Source organism: Ochlerotatus camptorhynchus, unplaced genomic scaffold, assembly GCF_037179485.1.
Source record: "Ochlerotatus camptorhynchus isolate MF236.1 unplaced genomic scaffold, CSIRO-AGI_Acam_v1.1 ptg000222l, whole genome shotgun sequence".
In the NCBI taxonomy this organism is placed as follows: domain Eukaryota; kingdom Metazoa; phylum Arthropoda; class Insecta; order Diptera; family Culicidae; genus Ochlerotatus; species Ochlerotatus camptorhynchus.
The window spans coordinates 3,929,658-3,953,596 of record NW_027040712.1 but is presented as its reverse complement, the minus strand read 5'-3'; the positions used below and the strand labels follow the sequence as shown (position 1 = coordinate 3,953,596).

The following is a 23,939-nucleotide window of genomic DNA, read 5'->3' as shown; positions in this document are numbered from 1 at the left end:
GAGCGGAACACCTGCATTTATTTTCAATGTTTTAAAACATTTTTACATCAACGAGCGCTTGCATCCTCCATTTGTAAAAATGGGTATTTTTTCACCCATTTTACGGTAAACACAATATAAGAAAATGGGTGAAAAAACACCCATTTATTGACAGACCACCCATTTATGAGTAAACCATAGTTTACCCATTAAATGAGGAGGGGCACTTTTAGCGGAAATGGGTATTTTTATACCCATTAATGGGGTTTTTCGAAACACCGTGTATATAGTGTAATAGATCAGTGCACGGTCCCTAACCTCACTTTTTGCTCCCTATCATTTTGCTTCTGAGTAAAAGAGATAGCAACGAATGGGAGCCAAAACAAACCACCCAAAACTGTCAAAACTTACGGGTGAGAGAAGAGTGCGGCAAATCTTCGTGAACTGATCAATAGCAGGAGAATCGATTGACACTGATAGCTCGACTTTGTTTACCTTTGTTACATTCGACGTAATGAAAATTTGCTCTTGATGCTTCACCTTAATATTTTGTTGCCATCCGATTCTATATTAAATCCGCCACCGAGGTGCGGTGTTTACATCTGCATTAAATGCGTCACTTTTCAAATAGACCAATGTAACAAATGTAAACAAATTGAGTTAAGCGATACAAACTATTGCTCTTCTATCATTGTATGGTATACAAAAACATCCATCCAAATTTACTTTCATTTATTTAAGATAATCATTGATAAAAAATTGTCCAATGTACAGTTTGAAATGATGGGTACATGATTGTTACTTCGGTCATTCGGACTGCCTAACATGATTGGTGCTCATTTTCCAAAGGCGGGGCCAATCTAAAGTTAGGTACTATACTCTGAAATCTGTGAAAGGGAATCTAGTATCATGTAGACAAAACGTCCAATGTAACACTCATTGATTATGTCATTGAGAAAAATCGTCCAATGTAACATGTCCGATGTACAACTCGACTTGTCAAAACGTCCTATGTGGTTTTTTCTATGTTGTAGCATGAAATTCAAAGTAAAATTGTGATTTTACCGTTTCTTCTGAATTTTCAACGTTATTAGACACTGACTACATTAAAAATAGTATTGCAAAATGTATAGTTTTTAAACAGTTAAAATAATAATCTGTCGAACTTCAACTTCGATTTTCTCAAAATGGTGGATATGTTACATTGGTCTATTTGAAAAGTGACGCGAGATTTCTCTCTCGCTCTCACGTTATCTCGGCGTTCTCGAAGTCTCTCACGCGGGAGAGGAATGTCAAACAAAAATCAAAATGCTCCAAAACGGCAAACCGCCGCTTAACTCAAAAACCGGTAGCTGCTAAACTTCTCAAAATCCTGTGAAAATTAATCCCTTATTTAGTGTCCATTGTTAGTGCAAACGAAGACAATTTTATGTGCGTTACATCTCCGTAAAGCCGTGAAGCAGACGACGTAAAATGTACGAAATAATATCCTGCGCCAAGGACACCCGGCTAAATTCGTTCCCGGCTTTGGAACCACTGGTGGCCAGCGCCCATGTCAACAACAATGGAAGCGTTTGCCATTTTTTCCCCGGTTCAAAGCTGTTCCTCCGGGCCAATAAAAACTGGGGCGTCGAAATGCTGCGTATCAGGGACGTCGATGGAAAATGTAAGGAACTTGCTGGAATTGTTAGAATAGATACCTGATAAAACTTGGATTGATTTATTCCTTCGGAAACAGCAACGATCGCCCAAGTAAAGAAATTCACAATGGACAACCTGTATTGCGTGGCCTGTCCAAAAAAGGATTGCGAGGAAATAGCCGTGGGTTTGACGTCCGGGGCGATCCGCTTGATCAACTACAAGAAATTGTCAAACACAAAGCGGTTCGACGCGGACCGTCTCACCAATGGGGTCACATTTATGGATTTCAGTTCCACGGACGAATTCCTGGCGGCCGTCTACGAAAGTGGCTCCGTGAATCTTTACGGAACGAAGACCAATAACCGGATGGCAACGATGACGTTCGATAAGCAGTGAGTACCTTTTTTAACCTGTTCGAACTGTATAATTTTATGAATCCCTTAATTTGCGTTCTTGCAGCACAACCAAGGTTCGTTTTCATCCGACGAAACGGTTTCTGCTGTCGGTTGCCTCCTATAATGGTTCCGTCATGCTTTACGATACTCAGACCAAGAAAATTGTCTTTAATCAAACGGAAGCTCATAGCGCACCCTGCCGGGATATTGCAATGACCGACACCAATGGGGACCTTATTTATTCCGTGGGTTACGATAATATTATCAACATATTCGACACACGTAAAAAGTTGCCAGCAACGCAAATCTCTGCTAACTACCCATTCGAATCGCTGGACGTTTCCCAATGTGGTGGGTATTTTGCGGTGGGTAACCTGAAAGGACACATTTACGGTTACGACATAAGGAATCTAGCGGAACCGTTGAAGGTTGCCAAAATTCACGAGAGCATAGTGAACAGCGTTTCGTTTATTCTGAAATCCAATGTAGAGGAAAGAAATCGAGTGAGTTTCGATCCGACACAGATTGCAAAAACTACAGAGGAGACGCTAATGGCTAGTTCCGCGGCGACAACGGCGCTGGCCAGTGATTCGCCCGTTCCAAACAAACCAGATCAGGATAGTTTCATGGGTGATATTGATATGTTTCTACAGAGACGAGACTCGATGGAGGTTCAGATGGGGAGACTGAGTACCTCTTCTCGATTGAGTACCGAATCTCGTGGAAGTCTCAACATGGCCGGCAATAATCTGATGGGTTATTTGGATGATATATCTGACCATAATTCCGACCCAGATCAGATGGACGAGGCGCAGGGCCAGGCAGATGAAAGTTATGTCAATGTTAATCGCCTAATAAAGCGAACCGCTGGCATCAAGAAACAATCGACTGTCGATCGAACCCAAAAGTCTGCAATCAATCTTGAGAACATCCGAGAGGAACCGGACATGGACAATAGCCGTGCCTTGCAGGAAATTCAAACTGATTCGAATGTAGAATCTCAAAGACCCGGTAGTGCAGGTACGACGAGGTCATCACTGCGGCGCTCTGTTGATACTGAAGACAAAGAAAATCAGGCCACTGGAGTGGAATCTGTGACTACTACCAAGACAACCACCAGCAGTATCAACGATGAAGAAATGCCCGAAACTGTACAGAATGCATTCCGAGAGCTGAAGCTGGAAATATCCAACCTGCGCCAGGAGTTGCGAGAAGAGATAAAAGAACACTTCTATCAGAATCAGGTAGATCGAAAATACACGGCCATGGCTACGCGCAGTCAGATCTGGATGGGCTCGTTCAATCTGTGGCAAGAATCGCAAAAGAGGTTGGAGAAAATCGACGAAGTTACTCAAACCGGGTTTGGTTTGCTGCTGTCGAATGATGATTTTACGCAACAGTTTATGCGACTACAGAGAGAGAATGAAGAGCTGAAGCGGCGATTAGCCGAGATGGAACAGAGGGGAGCCAAAAAGTGATGGTAAGCGTTTTTATGTTTAATTGAGCTATCTATTGAATACTGATCATGAAGCGAGAATGAGTTTTAAGTTAAATACTATTTATTATTATATAGCAAATATGAGAAACTTCATTATTATATTTAATTTTTAACCGGAATTTCTACACGCTTTGGTTGATTCGAGTTGTTTTCATCCTTGGGCAACTGGCAAGATTCCTTCAGCTGTTCCATTTGAAGGCCCCCATCAGAATCGCTGTCCTGTGAAGAAAAGAAAAAATAATGCACCATAAATTAACTCTATTCATATCGCATGAAAGCGTTTCACGTCCAACCTCATCTTGCTGTCCGGCCTGTTCGGACTTGCTCTCGACCCCATCGAATTCTCTCTCACGATCATGCTCCATAAATTGTGTCACCTCTTGGAACACCTCCTCCAGCCTTCGAGCACTGCACAGCGGAGTATCCACCTGTTCGATCGCATCCACATGCTCATTGTGCGCCACGTAATGCTCGTGGGCTCTATCGTACAGAATAATATTCTGAAACCGATGGCCCCACCAGATCTCTCCGGGCAGGTACGAAGTTCTCGCTTCCGTAACCTGTCCGGTTGTCTTTGTGCCACCGGTAAGTGTTATGATAATTTCAAACTTTTTTTCCAGCAGATCTTTTGCCGAGACGTCGAACAGTGGACTCTCGTGGTCTATAAGGTGACAAATCGTTACCGGCCACATGAGCAGTATGCGACCGTCATTTTCCAGGTTCATGTAGGATTCGTTCTTTTCGATCACCTCTCCTTCCAGTGATCGGCGTTGCTCCAGCATGACTGCTTTAACTTTGGTTTCGATGCCATGTTGCTGCTGTACGTCGCACAATCGAAAAACGAAGCATAACTTGCCATCCCGTTGACATATGACAGCCTTCTTGCTAAATTTCATATCTGAGATCTTTTTCGGTGGCCGGACCATCTTGGCATAAACAATACCCACCATGGAGGCGTCTATCACCAAGCCAACTATAATTTGTACTATCAACAGAAATAATGCTTCGGCGCATTCTTCCGTGGGAACTTTGGCACCATATCCGGTAGATACCTGGGTTTCAATGCTGAACAGCAAAAATCCAGCGAATGTTGTTGCCCCGTCGACACAGGGTTGCGCACCATCACCAAGCCGTTCCCCGGTCTCTGGGTCAAAGTCTAGGTCACCGTGCGCGTACGCTACCAGATACCAGAGGATGGCGAACAGAATCCAACTACCGAAGAAGCTCAACGTGAAGGCGGTCAGCGTGTAGCGCCACTGTTCCTCCACCTAGAAATGAAAAATGGTAGATCAATTAGTTTCCAGTAAGGCTAACTCAACAACATGTTTGAATGAAATACAGTGACGTAGGTCGGCCAGCATCGCAAAGCAAGGCATTTGAGGGAAACAAAGTCAACGGGGGGAAAAAAGAAGGGTGACACACTGATAGTCGTTTTTAAAGGTGAAAAATCATTTGCCGAGCTACTTTGACCAGTAAATGATGATCTGGAGCTGAAAATTAGTGAACAACGTGGTTAAAATCAGGCGCACCTAGAAATGAGATAGGGAAAAGAGGATAAAATGCCCATCTTAAGGAAGATCCCCATTTAATCCATAAAGTGACACGATTTAATCACCGACAAAATTTAAGTGCAACACACTTAATCTAGCTCGGTAAAATCTCCAACAGCCGATTACCTCGGCATTTACTTTTGATGATATCTCTGCAAAATATCTGTATGTTAGCTGATGTCTCAGCAAAATGTTATTTGTTAGCTGAGTCTCGGCAATTGGGTTCTTTGGGTATTGAGGTAAATGCATATTCGTAATCTGCATTAAAAATAGAACCCAAATCCAAAATTTCATCAATTTTGGTACTCTGGAACTATTTTAAATAAGTACGATAACAATCATCACCTTTAGGCCCCTCGGTGGCACTTTGCATGGGAGCGAGCTGTCAGTTTGTTAGTTTAGTGTCAAACAGTGAAGTTATTATTTTGCTTTAAATATTGATTTAAAAATCGAGATGAAAGTGTATGTGCTCAGAAAACGAAGCTCTTTCAGATGATGTTTAAAAACCGATACATTTTTGAAAATTAAAGAATCAATAAATTGTAGAACTGGTAAGGTAAGGTAAGGTAAAACGCATAACTGTCCTTTTAGAATAGGAAAACAAGCAAAACAAGTTTTACTTTTATGGAATGCTTAGCGAAAATTACGTAATTATTGTTTCAATTGGTAGAATTAAAAAAGACCAACAGACCTGTTTTACAAATACATACTCCGGGGCAAAAAGGACATAATGAAAACTGATTTCGTTGCAAGGAAGCATACATTTACATTTTATCAATGTTCTTCCTCTATTGAATTCGAAGGCTCGCGCCTGATGGTTATGCTTTCCACATTCCGCGTGGCGCCTTATATCCCACATAGAGTAAAGGCCCAACCGCAATGTGGGCGGAAGCGGATCGGAATCGGAAAGTTTGATAGTTGTCACAAATGACGTCTAACCAGTTTCCAATCCGACAAATAGGCTTACTCAGACCGGACTTTTCCGCTGTCATTTCGCTTGGGCCTCAACAAATCGGTGCCAACTTTTCAAAAGGGCTAAATTGCTTTTGTAAACAATGGCTTTAGCCGTCGATTTCTCGTGAATAAAAGCTCACAAATGCAAAGTAACGACACCATCAGATAGAGACATATTTCCTCAACTAGCTGGCATAATTAATTTTCAGGAGTGAGCTTTTATTTGCGTTAAACCGTCTGTTGAATTTATTGTACACAAAATCAGTTTCACTCTAATGAAATGTTGACACTGAAATAGTTATGTTGAAAATAGCTACAGTCATACCTCGATAAAACGTAACTTAACGTAACGTTCAGTTTACTCATAAATCACAAAAAGTGCAGGAACTCAGCGATGACTAAATTTACCTCATGTTTTTCCAGGTTTTTCCAGGAAAATATGAGAATAGTAAATATTGGATTCTCTCAGTCTATTAGTACTACTCCTAGACTGAGTAAAATTTTCGTCAAATTTACTCATCGCTGAGTCCCTGCACTTGTTGCGATTATGAGTAAACTGAACTCAAATAGTCGTGTAGCTATACCTAGCTATGGAAGTCACGAACTAGTAGAGGTATACCTGTAATTGAATTTTTTGTGCGCAAATTTGATTCAATGAAAAAAATACACATGAATTTTTAATATCCTTGCACAGGAGTGCAGGTACAGGTACGTAATTTATCGTTTGAGCTGGTGTTATCTCCGCATTCCAGATAATAGCCTAAAAGTATGCAACGATAAATTACGCATCTCAATAAACACAACACGCGTACCTGTACATAGTACCTACATGCATGAGAAACATGCCGAATGACAAGATGGCGGGTTTTAGTGGCCTATCAACAGAGTAAGTTATATCACATAGGGGAATTTACGTATTCTCGGCAACCAAAGCAGCGACCTTCTTTCTATAGCCTTTTTCTCTATGGAACGCACACATATGCAGTATTGGTTTGTTTACAATCTTTTGCTGCCAGCTGCTCTAACAATTTCAGTCGAAAGAATTGTCAAAAACTGTTTTGAAACGCTTTTACAAAGCTCCAATCTTCTCTAGTGAGAGCGAGTATTGTCGGCAACCAGTTTTTCTTCGGCAACCGTTCCATTTGAACTGCATGTAAATCTGCTGTTCTATTATCGGCAACTCGAAATCAGCTACAATTTGTAGTGCGTGTGTTGCATTTCAAGAAAACCTTGCTAGATTGCTTTTTCTCAGTGGTAAAAATATAGTCAAATTGAAGCTGAAAGCATAAAGAATCGTTTGCATGCATTCAGCGAAGTGTTTTCGTAAGAAAATCCAGTGAAAATAGTGTTTCAATTTGGGTTGCCGAAAATAGTCTGTCATGCCGAAGCCGTCATTTCCCCTAGTTATATTCAAAGTGTTTTTTGTTACTTCATAGGTGAAGTCTACGATTTTCAGAGTTGGTTGGAAATGCTATACTAATATAAACATGAAGTTTTGAAGTGTGATAATTTATTAGCTAGAGAAAGGTCTAAAGAGGATAGATTGATAATTCAGCTGGCAATTAATGCGACCGTACTAGTCACATGCACACTTCTTCACCTATCTCATACATTAATGCATGACGATACTTGAAGTATTTCTTCAAATGTAAAGGCAAAAAAGTGCGCGTTTGACTTGCTGATATGCTGCCGCAGAGGCTGTAGACTGACCAACACACAGAATACCAAATCAACCACGTTCTAATCGACGGGAAATTCTTCTCAGACATTATCAACGTCCGCGGACCACTACTTAGTTGCAGTATGCATGCGCTCAAAACTCTCGACGGTGCATAACTCCCGTCGAAGTCGAACGCCGCAACCAAACATTGAGCAATTACAGGACGCCGGAGTTCGCCAAGATAACGTGCAGCAGCTGGAAACTGCACTACCCAACAAACAATTTGAGATGAATAATCGCTGAATAAGCAATTGTTTAGCTGAAGAAGCATATTTTTGCCAGCATGCAATGTTTGTTAGGTACCTACGGAAGACCAGCTTGGCGCAGTTACTCTTGAAGATGGCTGCAGGGACATCCGTTCTGCCATAGGTAGTACTGCTGTAGCGGCACTGAGTACTGAGATCACGGACCGATGAAATGACTGGTTTGACGGCGAATGCAAACTGTCAGTAGAAGAGAAGAATGCAGCATGGGCGAAAATGCTGCCACCCCGCACGAGATTGAATGTGGATTGATATAGTACGTTCAGGCTTCAGAGTTATAACACGTTATAGCGTTATATTGATGGTGGTTTCTGGCTATATTGATGGTGCCACGGCAACAGACCTGGGAGCACGCGCAAAAGATGACAGGCAACCGGCCCCTGATCTTCAAGAAGTTGAGGAGGAGATTGATCGACTGAAAAACAACAAAGCAGCTGGTGTAGATCAACTTCTAAGTGAGCTATTAAAATACGGTGGTGAAGCACTGGCTAGGGAAGCACTGCACTAAGTTGGATTGCTGCAACTACCGCTCGATCACACTGCTGAGCGCCGCCTACAAGGTACTCTCCCGTTCGGTTTTCGCATTCGTTCAATCTCATGGACAAAGTAAATCGCAAATCGAGCTGAAATTTTAGGCCACGTTCCTTGGAGCAACAACAACAACAACCACCCTCACCTGCCCGTACAGTAAAGTAATCATCAGTTGATGCAAAATTGCACCCTAAGCAGTGGTAGTGGACCAGATACAGGAAAAGGATCCGGCAGATGCACTTCTCAGTTCCGTAAATTGATTTTCAACATCTGGAAGAACTCATCAAAGATAGGACTAGAATCCACCTCAAGTCATGTCAGCCAATCCGACCTCTTTGCACTCCAAAAGGAATCCGGCTTGCATACTCGTCCCCTCCCTCCTCTGTCTCTGGTTCATGACCACCGTTCTCATTCTCTGTTTGAATATCAGAAGCATGCCATTCCCCGGTTGGCAACCTATCAGCAGTAGAAGGAGAAGCCTAACTCGGCCCTCCTTCCTAGGGAAAAAATACCATATCAGAACGATAACCCAAATGACAGAATAATTCCATAAATGGTTTGGATGATACCCTGAGCGCGTCATTAAGCAAAATAACCATACACATTTTATAAAGACTCCTATACCGCTTCCACCCAACAACCTCCCTCGCAAGATCCGGACATCATCTCAGTACTCCCGATATCCAGCCATCCAGCCATCAACCAAAACTCATTTGCTCTTGCAACCACCTCAGCCTCCCAACCGAATTATGCTCAATTTCATGATTCTTCCGTACAAGTATCCAACCAAGAGAAGCACCCACATTCCTCATCGATCTCTGACGGAATCCTTCTCAACATCACAGTTCGACACTGAACGTTCATAAGGGCTAATGTCGCAGACGTAAACAATGTCTTCTTTCTAATTCAAAGTCTATCCATGTATGTCACTAATTCTATCGGATAGGGGAACTATGCCTCCACACACTTGGTTTTTTTTTGCCGAGATGGGCACCACCGAGTAGCTCAGCATTTTATTTTGCTGGATCTCAGTGAAAAACTATGTATGTCTGCGACTGGTGTTATATTTGCTCACACTTAGATTTTTTTGCCGAGATGGGCACCACCGAGCAGCTCGGCATTTTATTTTGCTGGAAATTCAGCAAAAAATATGTACGGATGTACGAATCGTTCAAGAAAGAAGCGACAGATGGAACCAAATTCTCTTGTAATCCATCTGGATACATGAACGCTGACATTTTCATAGACTGGTTTGAGCACTTCTTGGAAAATGTCCACCCGTCTGTGGATCATCCCGCTCATTTGATTATAGATGGCTACAGTTCGCATACCAAGAACTTGGCATTCGCCGAAAGAGCTCGAGAGAATTTTGTAACGGGTAATTTCTTAAAGCATACCTTTAACCTACAGAATACTGATATTTCTGGCAAAATGTTGTACTCAAGAACGATAAAAACAACCAAAATCTTAGGGTGTTCGTCTTACACCCAGTTCCCCTATGTGGTTTGCACTTATTTTTTTAGATACCGTAAAACGGCGTCAATTTGAGCAGGGGTGTAAAATAGAGGTAACTCTAAGACCAGAAGGTTCCGAAGAAACGTGCTCAACTTTTTGGCTCACATCTGGTATTCTCTTCGGTCCCAGGCTAATCGATGCACCCCTCGAAACATATAGGAAAATTCAGGAACCCCTCATTTTATCTGTCATACTTTCATAGCGAATCAAAACAAACATAGTGTAGTACTAGAAGTTCGACTAGAATGGGGTACTTTAAACGATTTTGCTTCGGACCAGTAGGCTAGTCAAGTAGTGAGCCAATTTAAAATCGTTAGTTTCCACTGGTTGGGTGTGCCGTGTGGTGGCCGTTCACCTCTGGACCTCCATTCAACGCTCATTTTTTTTTTAAATTGTTGAAAAAGTTCCCAAAATGAGTTTTAGACTCGCCTTGGAGTATTTTAAAGAATTTCTTTCTAATTATCAGCAAATTTTTTGGAATCAATTTTGTTTGGGTTACGTGATGAATCATTCGCACTAGGGTTGAAATTATTGCCAGAACATTTTAAGAACTCTGTTTCTTGTTGAATTCCGATCATAATTCTCTTGGAATTCTTCTTAAAATTCATCTGTCATGTTCCTCACGATGCCCATACAAATCTCATCAGAACCACGTAGGAATTTTCTGCAATGTTTTATTTTTATTTTCACAATTCTTTTTTAAATCTACTAAAATTACCTAACAGTTTAATTAAGAACTTGCATTCTTCTCCAAAGAAATCCTTCCAAATTCATCTAACAATTTCTATGGATTTCATGTAAGAATAATTCTGGAAATCTGCTCTTCTCCTTCGAAAACTGTGTGGGAATCCTTCTCAATATTTGTTTTTAATCAACACTTTGAATTCTTTTAAATTTTACTAAAAATTCCAGGGTTTGTCCGCCAGATTCTACAGATTGCTATGTAATTTGTTATTACCCTTAAAATGCTTCCAAGTCTCAGAGCGTGACAATTATGACTCCACGACTCATAAGTATGATGTTTTTTTTTTTATAAATCTGTGATCTTGAAAAAAATTCAAAATTTCACATTTTGATTATTGTTTCTCCAAATCTTGCATCACGAAGCATGTTATTAATCACAAATTTTTAAGAAAAGTTCTAGTTTCAGACTCTATACAAATTTCAAAGCTCCAGAATCTTGGGAATCTTCTTAAATCACATTTTTTTTATCCTATCAGTAAATTTTGTTTTTTTTTGTTGCATATTAACAACCGGGAATTTTTAAGATTTGAACCGGGAAAACCGGGAAAAAACCGGGATTTTCAAAATGAAAATTCACTGGCCACCCTGTTGATTCTCGTAATCAACTTTCTTTTTGAAAAAGATTACTACAAATTTGGATCGCCTACAATTCAAAACCGGAAAGAGTTGAGATAATAGATATTAAATCAAATTTTGATCAATTAAAAGAACTTAATGCTCTTCACATTTATTCCGTCGACTAGCGGTCCTACGTCAAGCTTCCGTTTGTGCCCCTAGGCACAGACCCTTCTACTTTTTTTTAATTAGATCGTTTATTTACTAGGCTCAGTCGTGTGTGACACTTTGCGGAGCCAAAATCAGTAATGTTTGATTTACATTTTAACTGGCAGTATTTCTAAGTTAGTATTGGGTACCAATTACTCGTGGCGGGCTCGAGGTTAATAGGTAACAATTTCAATTGGAAGGATCTAGGTAGGAAACTGGTTTCTGAAGCCTCCTTCAGATACTACTCTCGGACGGTTGACCAAATCCTGGCTGGGCAGGGGCAAGTAGCACAGGAACAGGAGGATAATAAGACTGGGACACAATGGCGGGAAATTGTTTGGAAAGGAGGGGATAGTCACATCAAACTCTAACATCAGACAAACAAAGGAATTCGTAGATCGCTTGCATGTAGGGAAGATCACGTGTTCCCAATACATCTCTTACTTCACGGAAGGGTTGTCTACCTCGGGCCACTAGGGTATCCAATAGTCGTGCTCTGGAGGCGTCATTACCCGGGCAATACCAAACTGCGTGATCGATGTCATCATAACCGGTTCTGCACCTACATATATTGCTGTTAACGAGGTTTATTCTATAGAGATGTGCGTCTAGCGAGTAGTGGTTGGACATAAGTCTTGACATCACTCGAATGAATCCCCGACTTACATCCAGACCTTTGAACCACGCTCTCGAAGAAACATTTGGAATAATGGAATGTAACCACCGCCCAAGAGAATTATTTGTCCAATCGTTTTGCCAACTTAAAAGAGAACTCTGACGTACTAATGGGAAAAATTCATCATGTGAAATTCTTCTATCATAAATCTCGCCTTGTTGTGCGCCCACCTTTGCGAGAGAGTCTGCCTTCTCATTGCCTGGGATTGAGCAATGTGAGGGGACCCATACAAAGGTAATCATATATGATCTTTCGACCAGCAAACTCATCTGCTCCCTTACCTTTGAAAGGAAATAAGATGAGTGCCTACCTTGTTTCATCGACCGAATAGCCTCAATCGAACTGAGACTATCCGAGAAGATGAAGTAATGGTCTGCGGGCATGTTGGAAATCATCCCCAATGCGAAGTTGATTGCTGCTAGCTCAGCAACATAAACGGAACAAGGTTCCTGAAGTTTCCGAAAGGCGGTTGAGTATTCATTGAAGACGCCGAAGCCAGTGGATCCATCAATGCGTGATCCATCAGTGAAAAATCTTCTATTGCAATTGACTTGTTGGTACTTTTCAGCAAAAATGCGGGGAATTGAGATAGGTCGAAGTTGATCTGGAACTCCTTGAATAGCCTGTTTCATGGAGAGATCATAGTCAATGGGGGAACTGTAGTTAGTAAAGCATACACGAGAGGGGTTATAGCAAGGAAGGCGCTTGACGCCCAACAGCTAAGTGTAAAATATTAGACTTATACATTTTTCGTAACTTGACAATGCTTTCCTTGTTATTTTCGTTAGTAACTGTAGTATATGTAGTCTGTATAATCTGTACTTTTTTTTACAACACATCATTGGGACTATTTCTAGTCTGTTGATGCAAACATAACAAATAAACAAATAAACAAATTAACCATATAATGTGTTAAATGGCCAGAAGAGATAGACAATTGAAAAAGTAAATATTTCCACTACGAGACCCCTGGTTTCATGCACAAATATATCTCAAAATCAATGTTAACAGCTTTTTTTATGCTTTATATTTTGCCGAATTCATCTTATCAAGAAGACTGTTAACTCTTCCAATTTCTCATACGAAAGTTATGAGACAGGTACAATTGCGTCATCTGCCGCTCAAAGGTAAATGCTTCGAACGATTTTAATACCAAAGCGAGGGGGCGACTCTATCTAAGATGCAGGATTTTTTTGCTTTGCTGTTGTGAGATGCAATCGCGCTTAATAGATAGAAACACGATTGATTGTGATTTTGAAGATTTCCTGCAAAAAGGTGGAGAACGAAGCGAGTAGATGGGTTTAGATGCAAGCGATGAAAATAGATTTTTTGTAGATTAATTCGCTAGTGTGAGATTTTTCAACAATTTAAAACCGAGATTTAGATGTGCCGCACCCTTCGTACTAAAGATAACATCCTCAGAAGAAAGGTTTGTGTATTGGCTCATTTTTCTTGCATTCTTCCACCTTCACTCAAGCGCAGCGGTACTGTATCTGTCGCTTTCATTCTGGCAAAGTAGCTAGTCTTCTTTCTTTTTTTTCCTCTGTTCGGGACCTAACACCACTGCGACCAGTAATTTGATCTATTGTAGTATATCCCGTGTCCTTAGTTTAGTGCATGTCGTATTACCAACAATCAATTCGAAACTAACGATTTTAAATTGGCTCACTACTTGACTAGCCTATTGGTCCCAAGCAAATCGATTAACGAACCCCATTCTAGTCAAAATTCTAGTACTACACAATGTTTGTTTTGATTCGCTATGAAAGTTTGACAGATAAAATAAGGGGTTAGTGGATTTTCCTATGTTTCGAGGGGTGAATCGATTAGCTTGGGACCGAAGATAGTACAAGAGCTGAGCCAAAAAGTTGAGCACGTTTCTTCGGGACCTTCTAGTCTTAGAGTTACCTCTATGGTATTACCATAGAGGTAACTCTAAGACTAGAAGGTCCCGAAATAACGTGCTCAACTTTTTGGCTCAGCTCTGGTACTCTCTTCGGTCCCAATATAATCGATTCACCCCTCGAAACATAGGAAAAATCAATAACCCCTCATTTTATCTGCCAAACTTTCATAGCGAATCAAAACAAACATTGCGTAATACTAGAATTTTGACTAGAATGGGATACATTAATCGTTTGTTTGGGACCAATAGGCTAGTCAAGTAGTGAGCTAATTTAAAATCGTTAGTTTCGTATTGATTGTTGGTATTACTCCATCACTATCAGCGAATCCAAACACATAAAGCAGCCAACGATACAGACAAAACGCTTGCTACGACTACCACGACAAACTCTCACTGCAACACAGCTCGATCGCAGTGGTAGAAGGATAATGATATATTGCTTGCCTGCTTTGTTGCAATATACACGGATGAGGACAAGGCTTGATCTGAATCGAGAAAAGATATAACAAAAAAAATCCCATTAACACCTATACACGTGTGTTATCATTTTCGACTTTGCTTCGTGAAGAAGCTTGCCAACAATTTGCTCGTTTCTTTCTACCGCCCTGAGTGAGCTGTGTCGCACGGGCTGCTTGTCATGAAAAAGAATGAAGAAGATTATATCATTATTCCTTTCCACTTCTGACATAGCGATATCATTTGGTTCGTTGATCACTTGTCATTTTGTCATTTGGAGATATTTTTGATTCCTTGATCACTATTGAGAAATGATGAAGTGTTCGATTTTTACAGTTTACAGTTGTCATTCTCGCATTTATCGCAAGGATCCGACTCTAATTGAAAGGTCAAGCTCTTTATACCCTTCGGAGTGTTGAAACACCCTCCAAAGGCGCGCCCCTTTGTCAGTCAAAATTGGATTCCTTAGCAACAAAATTAAGGAATGACACCGATAATGACCATGCATCAGAACCCTTATCTTAACCACTTCAAACCTAGGGAACAACGAATAGAAGATTAGGAATCACATAGATGAAGACTAACTCATTTTTTCCTTGTTTCAAGATCATCCTCGGTGGACAAAGCCGAGTCTTGTCACTATCAACAAGGCATAAAAACTAACAAGGACTAAGATGTGTTCCTTGGATTACTGAAAAATCATGTTACCCTAGTTTTAAGTAGTCAGGACTAGGAATCGGTGGTAGATTTTACATCCCGTAACGTACCACGAAAAGATGATCTACCCACGTTACGGGGCTGCCAGTCTTCTTGAGTTCTTGATATGATGTCTTCGATTTTACGCACAATCTTATGATAATGAACTTCAAACTAAATAGTGGACAAATAAGTTCAATATATTTATGAAAAGTAATTTTACTAATGATGTGAACTTTGACTATATGTTTTTTTTTAGTATTACTTCTACGTGAAGTCAACGATTTACGTAGTTGAAGATGCTAATTTCAAATAACAGACTGTAGTGGTAATTTTTATACGATAGATGGAGTAGATGAAAGCATAGAGTTGATAGTTCCGTTAGAGTACGGCAGTGTGAAGATTGTATATAGATATTAGAAAAGCGAGCTAAGGACAACTTTTAAGGAAGGTACAAATCGGTTTTTTCATCTCTCTTTACCAAACTCCCCCTTTGGAGAGGGATGGTGAGGGGTGTCCCCCCCCCCCGCCACCACTGGCAAAAAGAGATGAAAACCGACCCGCTCAAGTACCAACTGTGTGTTTGAAACAGTTCTACCGATTTTTTACCGCACTTCAGTTGTTATTTGTGTCCCCTCGAGATCCTCAAGTCGACGATGACAGGAGCACATATCGTGGTAGGGGTAAACAATAGTTGCAATTTCCAAAACCTACGACTGGATGCCTTCCTTCAAATAACAACTGAAGTGCGGTAAAAAATCGGTAGAACTGTTTCAAACACACAGTTGGTACTTGAGCGGGTCGGTTTTCATCTCTTTTTGCCAGTGGTGGCGGGGGGGGGGGCACCCCTCACCATCCCTCTCCAAAGGGGGAGTTTGGTAAAGAGAGATGAAAAAACCGATTTGTACCTTCCTTAAAAGTTGTCCTTAGCTCGCTTTTCTAATATCTATATACAATCTTCACACTGCCGTACTCTAACGGAACTATCAACTCTATGCTTTCATCTACTCCATCTATCGTATAAAAATTACCACTACAGTCTGTTATTTGAAATTAGCATCTTCAACGATGTGAACTTGATTTTACACTAAACTGAGCTGTGAACGGGTACCACACGGTATTTGATCACTGATATTTCTGAAATATATTTCTTCAAGTGCAATCATTTTATTGTTTCAGAGCGTAAGAAGAATGCATCCTCTTTTTACATCATGTCTGTAACCACGCTGGGAATCGCTAAGGGGCTGTTCATTAACTACGTAGACTTTTTTTTTTTAATTCTTGACCCCCCCTGCGTAGACAATTGGCCATACCATTTTTTTTAAATTTGTATGGGCTGTGGACAATTGCCAACCCCCCCTAAACTCTGTCTACGTAGTTTATGAACAGCCTCTAATAAAAGTGTGCTTTTACGCTTTTACGTTACATCGTCTTGGTGTCTTCTGTGCACTTACTCCTTACGATCCAAGCAATAAGTGCCGCCGAAGACACCAACATGATTTAACTTAAAAGTGCACATTTTTTAGCGTTTCCGCACATTTCGTCGCACTTAAGGGCCACCCACATTTAGGCCCACGCACATTAGATCCAGATCTGACGCGTTGCGGCAAAGTGAAAGCTGAATATATTGTCTAACTGTCAAATTTACTTCAACGCAACGCAAAAGCATCTAATGTGGGTGACCCTTTATAATATATAAGGGTTGTTGAACAGTAACAACATGAAAATGCCGTGATCCATTCTGCAATCTGTAGACCAGCCTACATATGTAGATGCTCAAAAGTACACCAGGAACTTACTAAACCGGCATGAAGAAGTGGAATTATATATAAAACTTATTTGTATCCTTCACACTACCAAAACTTACCAACGTTGTGACCAGGTCCTTCACGAACCGAACCGACTTTTGCGGCAGATTTAGGAACTGCACATTTCTTTCGCCAGCTTTGTTGATAACGCGTGACGATCGGATGGCACGTGTTCCGTGATGTTCGGGAAACCGCCGGAGCCTCTGGCGCAAATGTTTCATCCTTCGAACACTCTGTAGAATGATGGGAAAATTCGATTGCTCCTGCTGCTGGAGCTGATGATGGTGGATGCGATCTTCCGGGTCTGGGAAGAAAGGAAATGAAAAACAGGTCACACTGCAGTCACAAAGATCACCAATCAATTTGTACCAGATTCCCTGAGTCTGATGCGATAATAGCCACACGGAACGGCACTTGACGAACGACTGCGTCTTGCCTTATTTGATTATCGTGTGGCTTATATCTTATCGCATACCATCCCTTCTTCTCATCGTTCCTTATTTATCGAGCTAGATCACTAGATGTTCAAATAATAAACCGCACAATGGGTCGTTTGTTTGCTTTAAGTCCGATAAACATCCCTAACGTTTGTATGATTCTACTTTCATCGTTTGTAGGTAGGTATCTTAATAAGGGGGCTTTAGTTATTGTCTTAATGTTCTCTGGTTTTTATTTTCATGTGCGAGTGCGTTATCACATCTATGCTATCAGATCTTGTTCGGAGATGATTTTGCAGGAATAAACTGACCATGACGGGAACGGAGAGAACCAAAACGATAATATGTGATAAATGTCCAATTAGTGTGGCATGACGTCTGTACCGAAAAAGTGACCGTTTATCCAGCTTGGATGCGTGGGAGTGTGAATGTAGCAGGAAACGTCTGTCAGATATCTGACGTCACATACCTTCATAAAGGCGGCTCTCGTTGACGCTTTGATTAGAACCATGATGTTGCCGCACTCGTTTTTGACTTCTTCCATGGCGATTATCATCGTCATCGTCGTCACTGAGTCCGCCTCGGTTCAAATTCAATCCAGACTCTTGGCTGCTCTTCCATTCGTCATCGTCATGCTGGCGTTGTTGATGTTTTCGTTGATGTTCTACCCTGTCGAGAGGGGAATATATTATGTGCTATCAGAACTACAAACAGTATTGACCAACAGCTTATGCTGTCTACCAACAATCAACGACATAGCCGCAGGCAATCAATTAATATACACCGACCGACGAGCGCACTGAGTGATAAACCGTTGAAGTAGAGCGTACGCGCGCTTCATTACTTCATCTATCAATCACATGTGCGGACGGTGCGAACCGTGATTTCCGCGCATAGCATGACTAAGAACTTAAGGCAACTACGCTAAGTGCATCGTTATCAGCGATTAGGTATTACTCACCACAGTCTACTTTTCTCTAATGCTGGAATGGGCTTGCGGATGTGATAGGGACTGCCGGGTGCATTGAATACGTCGAACGACTCCTGCCGATTGTAGTTTACGATGCTTAACGGTCGAGCCAGGCGACCCTGCAGCTCACCAGGGAACTGTTCCAGTCGACGCCAGTGCTTTCCATGGGAGTATGGGCTGCCGGAATTGGTATCGAGAGTGCTGAAACAGACCGAAGTGGACGGTGTTTAGTGTCGTTACTCGGTTGTATGTACAATTAAAGATAATTTTCGGTATTTACAACCATAAACGGGATCGTTAAAACTTAAACGCACTTGTCTGTCGCATTTTTTTTATCAGGCATAGACGTATGTCACCTTAATCTATGGTATACTTCTGTAGTGGTGGAAAATGGGGTCTCCCGAAGTTTCCGAATCGAATACTTTTTACATGCTAATCGTTCATTCCCATTCAAAAATATGAACAATCGGTTTTGCTCCGCGTGTGTACTGCCAAAATTGGATCAAGAATAAGGGAATGGTTATCTGCGAGATGGTCATATTTGCAAACAACTGATAAGAATTTGTTGGTACTTGTACCGCATGGTAATTAAGTATCTGTGGTTTGCACTTGAATTTTTAGGTACCGTGAAACGGGGTCCAATTGATCACTGATGTTTATCATATGTTTAGCTTCAAGTGTAATATTTGTATTGTTTCAGAGCGTAAGAAGTATGAATCCTATTTTTACATCATTCAACATAAAAAAATATGTGGTATATCTTAACAAAAATAATGGAGTCAATTAAACTTCGCTACTCAATTTGACCCCGTTTTACGGTATCCTAATATTGATTCTGTAGACAAAGAAAAGGTGTTTTCCCGTACTTGCTTTTTGCCTTTGCTGTAAGAAAATAATACAGGAATCCCAGATTTGCGCGGTGGGTGGTGCCATCTACACACCGCCATTTCTCAACAGTCTTTCAACTTATTAGTACAAGACTACTGTGTTACCTGACAGCATTTGCAATGTAAAATTAGACGAACTATACGTTGTATTTGGGGTACTTGTATACAACGTATATTCGTTATAAATCAGGTAACATAGTAATATTAATAAACTATTAGTACAAGACACACACTGAAGAAGTCTGAACATTGTAGACGAAATACGCGTTTCTCTCAAGGATAAGCAAATAAGGTAGTGGAATTAAATGGAAATTACTAATCCTTCTCTCTCTCTTTAAAATTGAAAATTTCAAATTGCTAAACACAAGTGCAACTCTATCGCGAGCCCAGTATACATAAACTTACAAAAGCTGGAACGGTACAATAATGGGCGGAACACATAGCGAGAATGCTGGACAACAATCCTTTAAAAACGGTATTTGCGTCGAATCTCCCCAGGTAAAAGACGGAGAGAGGCCTAGCGAGCTATGTGGTGTCACCAAATGCATCAAGCTCTAGTTAGGGTAGGACGATCGAGAAACGAAACGAAGGACGTTGAACCAGGAAAGGAATCGATATGATTCCAAAAATAATCCTTTCTGCTGCACTGTTTGGCACTATTTCTTCATAATTTAACAAAAATATTGACTCAAATTATCGATACACAATTAGGCATCACGTTTGTTTATCTATGCATTAATCTGTAGTTTAGTTATTATCTATCCAGTGCTCAAGCTTCCACTGTTCCATGTATCACAGACAATCCCTCACATTTACGTCGTTGATGAGTAACGGAAAATTTACACAGTATGTTTTGCCGTTATTCCATAATCACTTAAAGCAGTATTAAGTGTTTGCTCGCTTCACGCGTTTCACTCCAGTATTATTCAATCTCTATGCTAAGCATACAACTCGAATCACTACTTACTCTAAACTCATGACTAACGATGCTTTTTAAACTTTTCCAAACGCAAAAGCACCGGGCTAAACATCACTAGCGATCCACTTGTTTCGAATATCTGTAACTTACTGATTTGTAAATTCGATTTTTCGACAATTGTTCATATGGGTGTTTTGGTTTTTTGTATGTTGCTTGGTCGGCTTATCGGAGTACCTACTCTTCAGTTTTTTTTTTTTGGTCGATAGCCGCTATCTTCCGCATGCGATAAGATTAGAAACACACTGCTAAGGATTCGCACATGTGAGAGGTATTGCTATCGACGACGACAGGTTGACGCGGCATTCCACGGCCATTGGTCAGTTTGCCTATATTTGCATTTGTTATATGGAAATCGTAGTATTTTTGCTTTCATTTGAGTTTATTCATAAAGTCTCCAATCACTGCATTTTTTTGAAAACAATCGATTTTTGCCATATGGCATATCAACTTCAGAGCAATCGCACGGGTGAGAATTAAATATAGAGACATTGTGACAGCGAATCAAAAAATGGGTTCACAGATAACACATGACGAAATTGTTTTTGATTCAGTTGCATATCAGTTCCAACCCGTGAAAATTCGAGCTAATTCGCAGTTCGAACCTTGATCCTGTTTAACTGACATTTGAAAATTGAAATTTCAATTCAAGCTTCAACTGATGTGTACAAAGTCACGTTTTAACCAGTTCCCATTTAAGAAGACTGATCAACAGCCGTTTTGGAACCATTTGAACCCTACGAAGCCAGGGGCGGAAACGGTCGACGTTTTTTACTACATCACAGTGGGACAAAAAAAAAAGAAGGACATGATCATTTGCGACGAAACTATTGATTGTAGCATTGTGATGTCTTCTAGAATGTTTTTTCTTTCAATTCTAAATACTTTATTGCAGTGGTGTCCAGTTGGTATCCACTAAGATATTTTTTTATGTCTTGTTGAAATTGATGATTATCTATGGAAACATTGAAGATGAAGTCATTTTACGGAACTTTGTCCAAGTCGTCTATTTTCCATCTCTCAAGTGGACGAAGTTAAAGAGTGAAAATGGAGTACACACGGTAGTACCATAGAGGTAACTCTAAGACTAGTAGGTCCCGAAGAAACGTGCTCAACTTTTGGTACTCTCTTCGGTCCCAAGCTAATCGATGCACCCCTCGAAACATGGGAAAATCCACGCACCCCTCATTTTATCTGTCAAACTTTCATAGCAAATGAAAACAAACATAGTATAGTACTGGAATTCATACTAGAATGTGGTACGTTAATCGATTTGCTTGGGACCAATAGGCTAGTCAAGTAGTGAGCCAATTTAAAATCGTTAGTTTCGTATTGATTGTTGCTATTACTACGGAGGTCATATGGCTCTATGGATGTCGTTTTGTGTGAAATTGGTCATATCAAATTTTATCACGTGGAACCGAGGGGGCGACACATCTAAATCTCAATTCTAGATGCTCAACATATCTCACTCTAGCGAACCAATCTTCGAAAAAAAAAAATTCTTTCATTTTCTCGCATCTACTCGCGCATCATCTTTTTGCAAGAAATCTTCAGAATCGTCATCAATCTTCTTTCTTCTCAGCGTGCGCGCAGCTTACTACAGCAAAATACAATTTTTCCAACATCGTATACATGGAGTCGCCGCCCTCGCGTGGAACCATGATCCGGAATATCCAGAACCGGTTCTACTGTGTCCTTATGGCTCTGATTGTCGTTTTGAGAGCCATTCACACTTAATCTAGCTTGGTAAAATCTCCAACAGCCGATTACGATAAAGCAAATAATAACATCACTGTTTGACACAAAACTAACAAACTGACAGCTCGCTCCCATACAAAATGACACCGAGGAGCGCTAATAAGGTGATTTTTGCAAATGTAATCGTACTTATTTAAAATAGTTCCAGTGTACCAAAATTGATGAAATTTTGGGTTCCATTTTTAATTCAGATTACGAATATGCATTTACCTCAATACCCTTAAAGAACCCAATTGTTTTACTGAGTCTCAGCAAAATAATTTGCAGAACTGCTCGGCTGTTGGAATTTCGGCGAAAAAATTTAAGTGTGTTTGTCGTATTTCGTCGAGTAGACGGCGACCATAAGGCTCTATGAATGTCGACATGCAAAACGTCGTTTAACATATTTCGTCAAGTAGATATGATTTGATATGGTTATGAGAGATATCAAATTTGACCATGTTGAACCATGATCCGGAATATCTGGAACCGGTTCTTCGGTAACCATATGGTTTCATGGTTATTGTTTTGATTGTCATTGGTAATATTTTTCCGAGCAGATATGATTTAATATGTCACTTGATATTGTTATTAAAGATATCAGATTTGACCATGTGAAATCATAATTCGGAATATCCAGAACAGATTATTTAGTGGCCATATGGCTTATGGTTGTCATTTTGAGTACCAGTAATTCGTCGAAACTGGAGCACTAGGACCATAACTGGCGCACTTATCCTATTAGTTTTGCTTTGTTTTTTGCATTCAAAGTGTTTTTATGTTACTTCATACGCGAAGTTAGCGATTTTCAGAGTTGGTTGGAAATGCTAACACGAAGCTTTAGTGTGATAATTTATTAGCTAGAGAATGATCTTTAGAAGAGGGTAAGTGGATAGTTCCGTTAGAGTACGGCAGTATGAAAATTAAATAGAAGTTGAAAATGAGCGAAGGGCCATAAATGCGATAGTATAAAGTCAAACGCACATCTTTTGCCTAACCCGTACGATATACGCGGAGACTTGAAGTATGTCTTCAAGTCTACAGGCAAAAGATGTGCGTCCTCCTGACTGCGGCTGTGGAATAGTTCTAGCGACGTTTCATCACTAGCTAAAGCCCCACGTTGCGAGAGCATTTCCAGTCGATGGTGTGTTATAATGCAATTCTTCTTTACCCAACTATTCTTTGGTACAAACAACGTAAACATTTACCTTTTTTGACACAACCCAGGTAATCATGACGTTTGATTATTGAAAACAATATGAATGAAGAAAAGAGACCAACTGCTGTCATGATTACCTGAGATTTGTCAAATATTGTAAATATTTACATCGATTGTATCGAAGAATTGTGTTGCTCCTCTCGCCATGACCAACTTGGTCATCTCTGAGAGAAAGCTGTAGGATGGTTGTTCCGTGCTGTACCATCAACGCATACTTCAAGTCTCCGCGTACATCGTACGGGTTAGGCAAAAGATGTGCGTTTGACTTCATATATGTTAGGCGTCAACAAAGGTAACTATACTGTCGCATTAATGGCCCTTCGCTCATTTTCAACTTCTATTCAATTTTCATACTGCCGTACTCTAACGGAACTATCCACCTACGCTCTTCTAAAGATCATTCTCTAGCTAATAAATTATCACACTAAAGCTTCATGTTAGCATTTCCAACCAACTCTTTATTTTTTGGTTTTCAAGGAAAGTACGCTTTACGATATTATTTTAAAAAGTGGGCGCAAGCCGCAAATCACGTGCTCGTACCGTCGTACCGTCTCAACTTCGCGCTACGCGTGTACGCCAACCCAGTCGGCATAATTTTCGCGTCTACACAGCA

General features: G+C 40.5%; 2 protein-coding genes across 2 annotated transcripts; one reads left to right on the top strand and one right to left on the bottom strand.

Annotated features, from left to right (window-relative positions):
- Positions 1-1,316: 1,316 nt before the first annotated feature.
- Positions 1,317-3,554, top strand: Grip71. The gene is made up of 3 exons (XM_065225217.1): positions 1,317-1,645; positions 1,718-2,012; positions 2,080-3,554. Exons 1-3 carry the CDS (start codon positions 1,453-1,455, stop codon positions 3,491-3,493), a joined length of 1,902 nt encoding a protein of 633 aa, XP_065081289.1. The 5' UTR covers positions 1,317-1,452; the 3' UTR covers positions 3,494-3,554.
- Positions 3,555-3,556: 2 nt separating this feature from the next.
- LOC135703867 (ATP-sensitive inward rectifier potassium channel 12-like) lies at positions 3,557-20,455 on the bottom strand. Its single transcript, XM_065225219.1, has 6 exons — positions 20,359-20,455; positions 18,496-18,705; positions 18,004-18,203; positions 17,157-17,401; positions 3,807-4,781; positions 3,557-3,732 (listed from the first exon to the last, which is right to left on the bottom strand). The coding sequence occupies exons 1-6, from the start codon at positions 20,367-20,369 to the stop codon at positions 3,616-3,618; spliced, it is 1,758 nt and encodes a 585-aa protein (XP_065081291.1). The 5' UTR covers positions 20,370-20,455; the 3' UTR covers positions 3,557-3,615.
- Between the last annotated feature and the right edge of the window lie 3,484 nt (positions 20,456-23,939).

Coding starts and splice junctions, on each gene's coding strand:
- Grip71 (XM_065225217.1), top strand. CDS start 1,453: ATGTACGAAATAATATCCTGCGCCAAGGACACCCGGCTAAATTCGTTC. Junction 1,646..1,717: donor CAGGGACGTCGATGGAAAAT/GTAAGGAACTTG, acceptor CTTCGGAAACAG/CAACGATCGCCCAAGTAAAG. Junction 2,013..2,079: donor ACGATGACGTTCGATAAGCA/GTGAGTACCTTT, acceptor GCGTTCTTGCAG/CACAACCAAGGTTCGTTTTC.
- LOC135703867 (XM_065225219.1), bottom strand. Junction 18,204..18,495: donor TTAGAGAAAAGTAGACTGTG/GTGAGTAATACC, acceptor CCCTCTCGACAG/GGTAGAACATCAACGAAAAC. Junction 4,782..17,156: donor AGGACCTGGTCACAACGTTG/GTAAGTTTTGGT, acceptor TTTCATTTCTAG/GTGGAGGAACAGTGGCGCTA.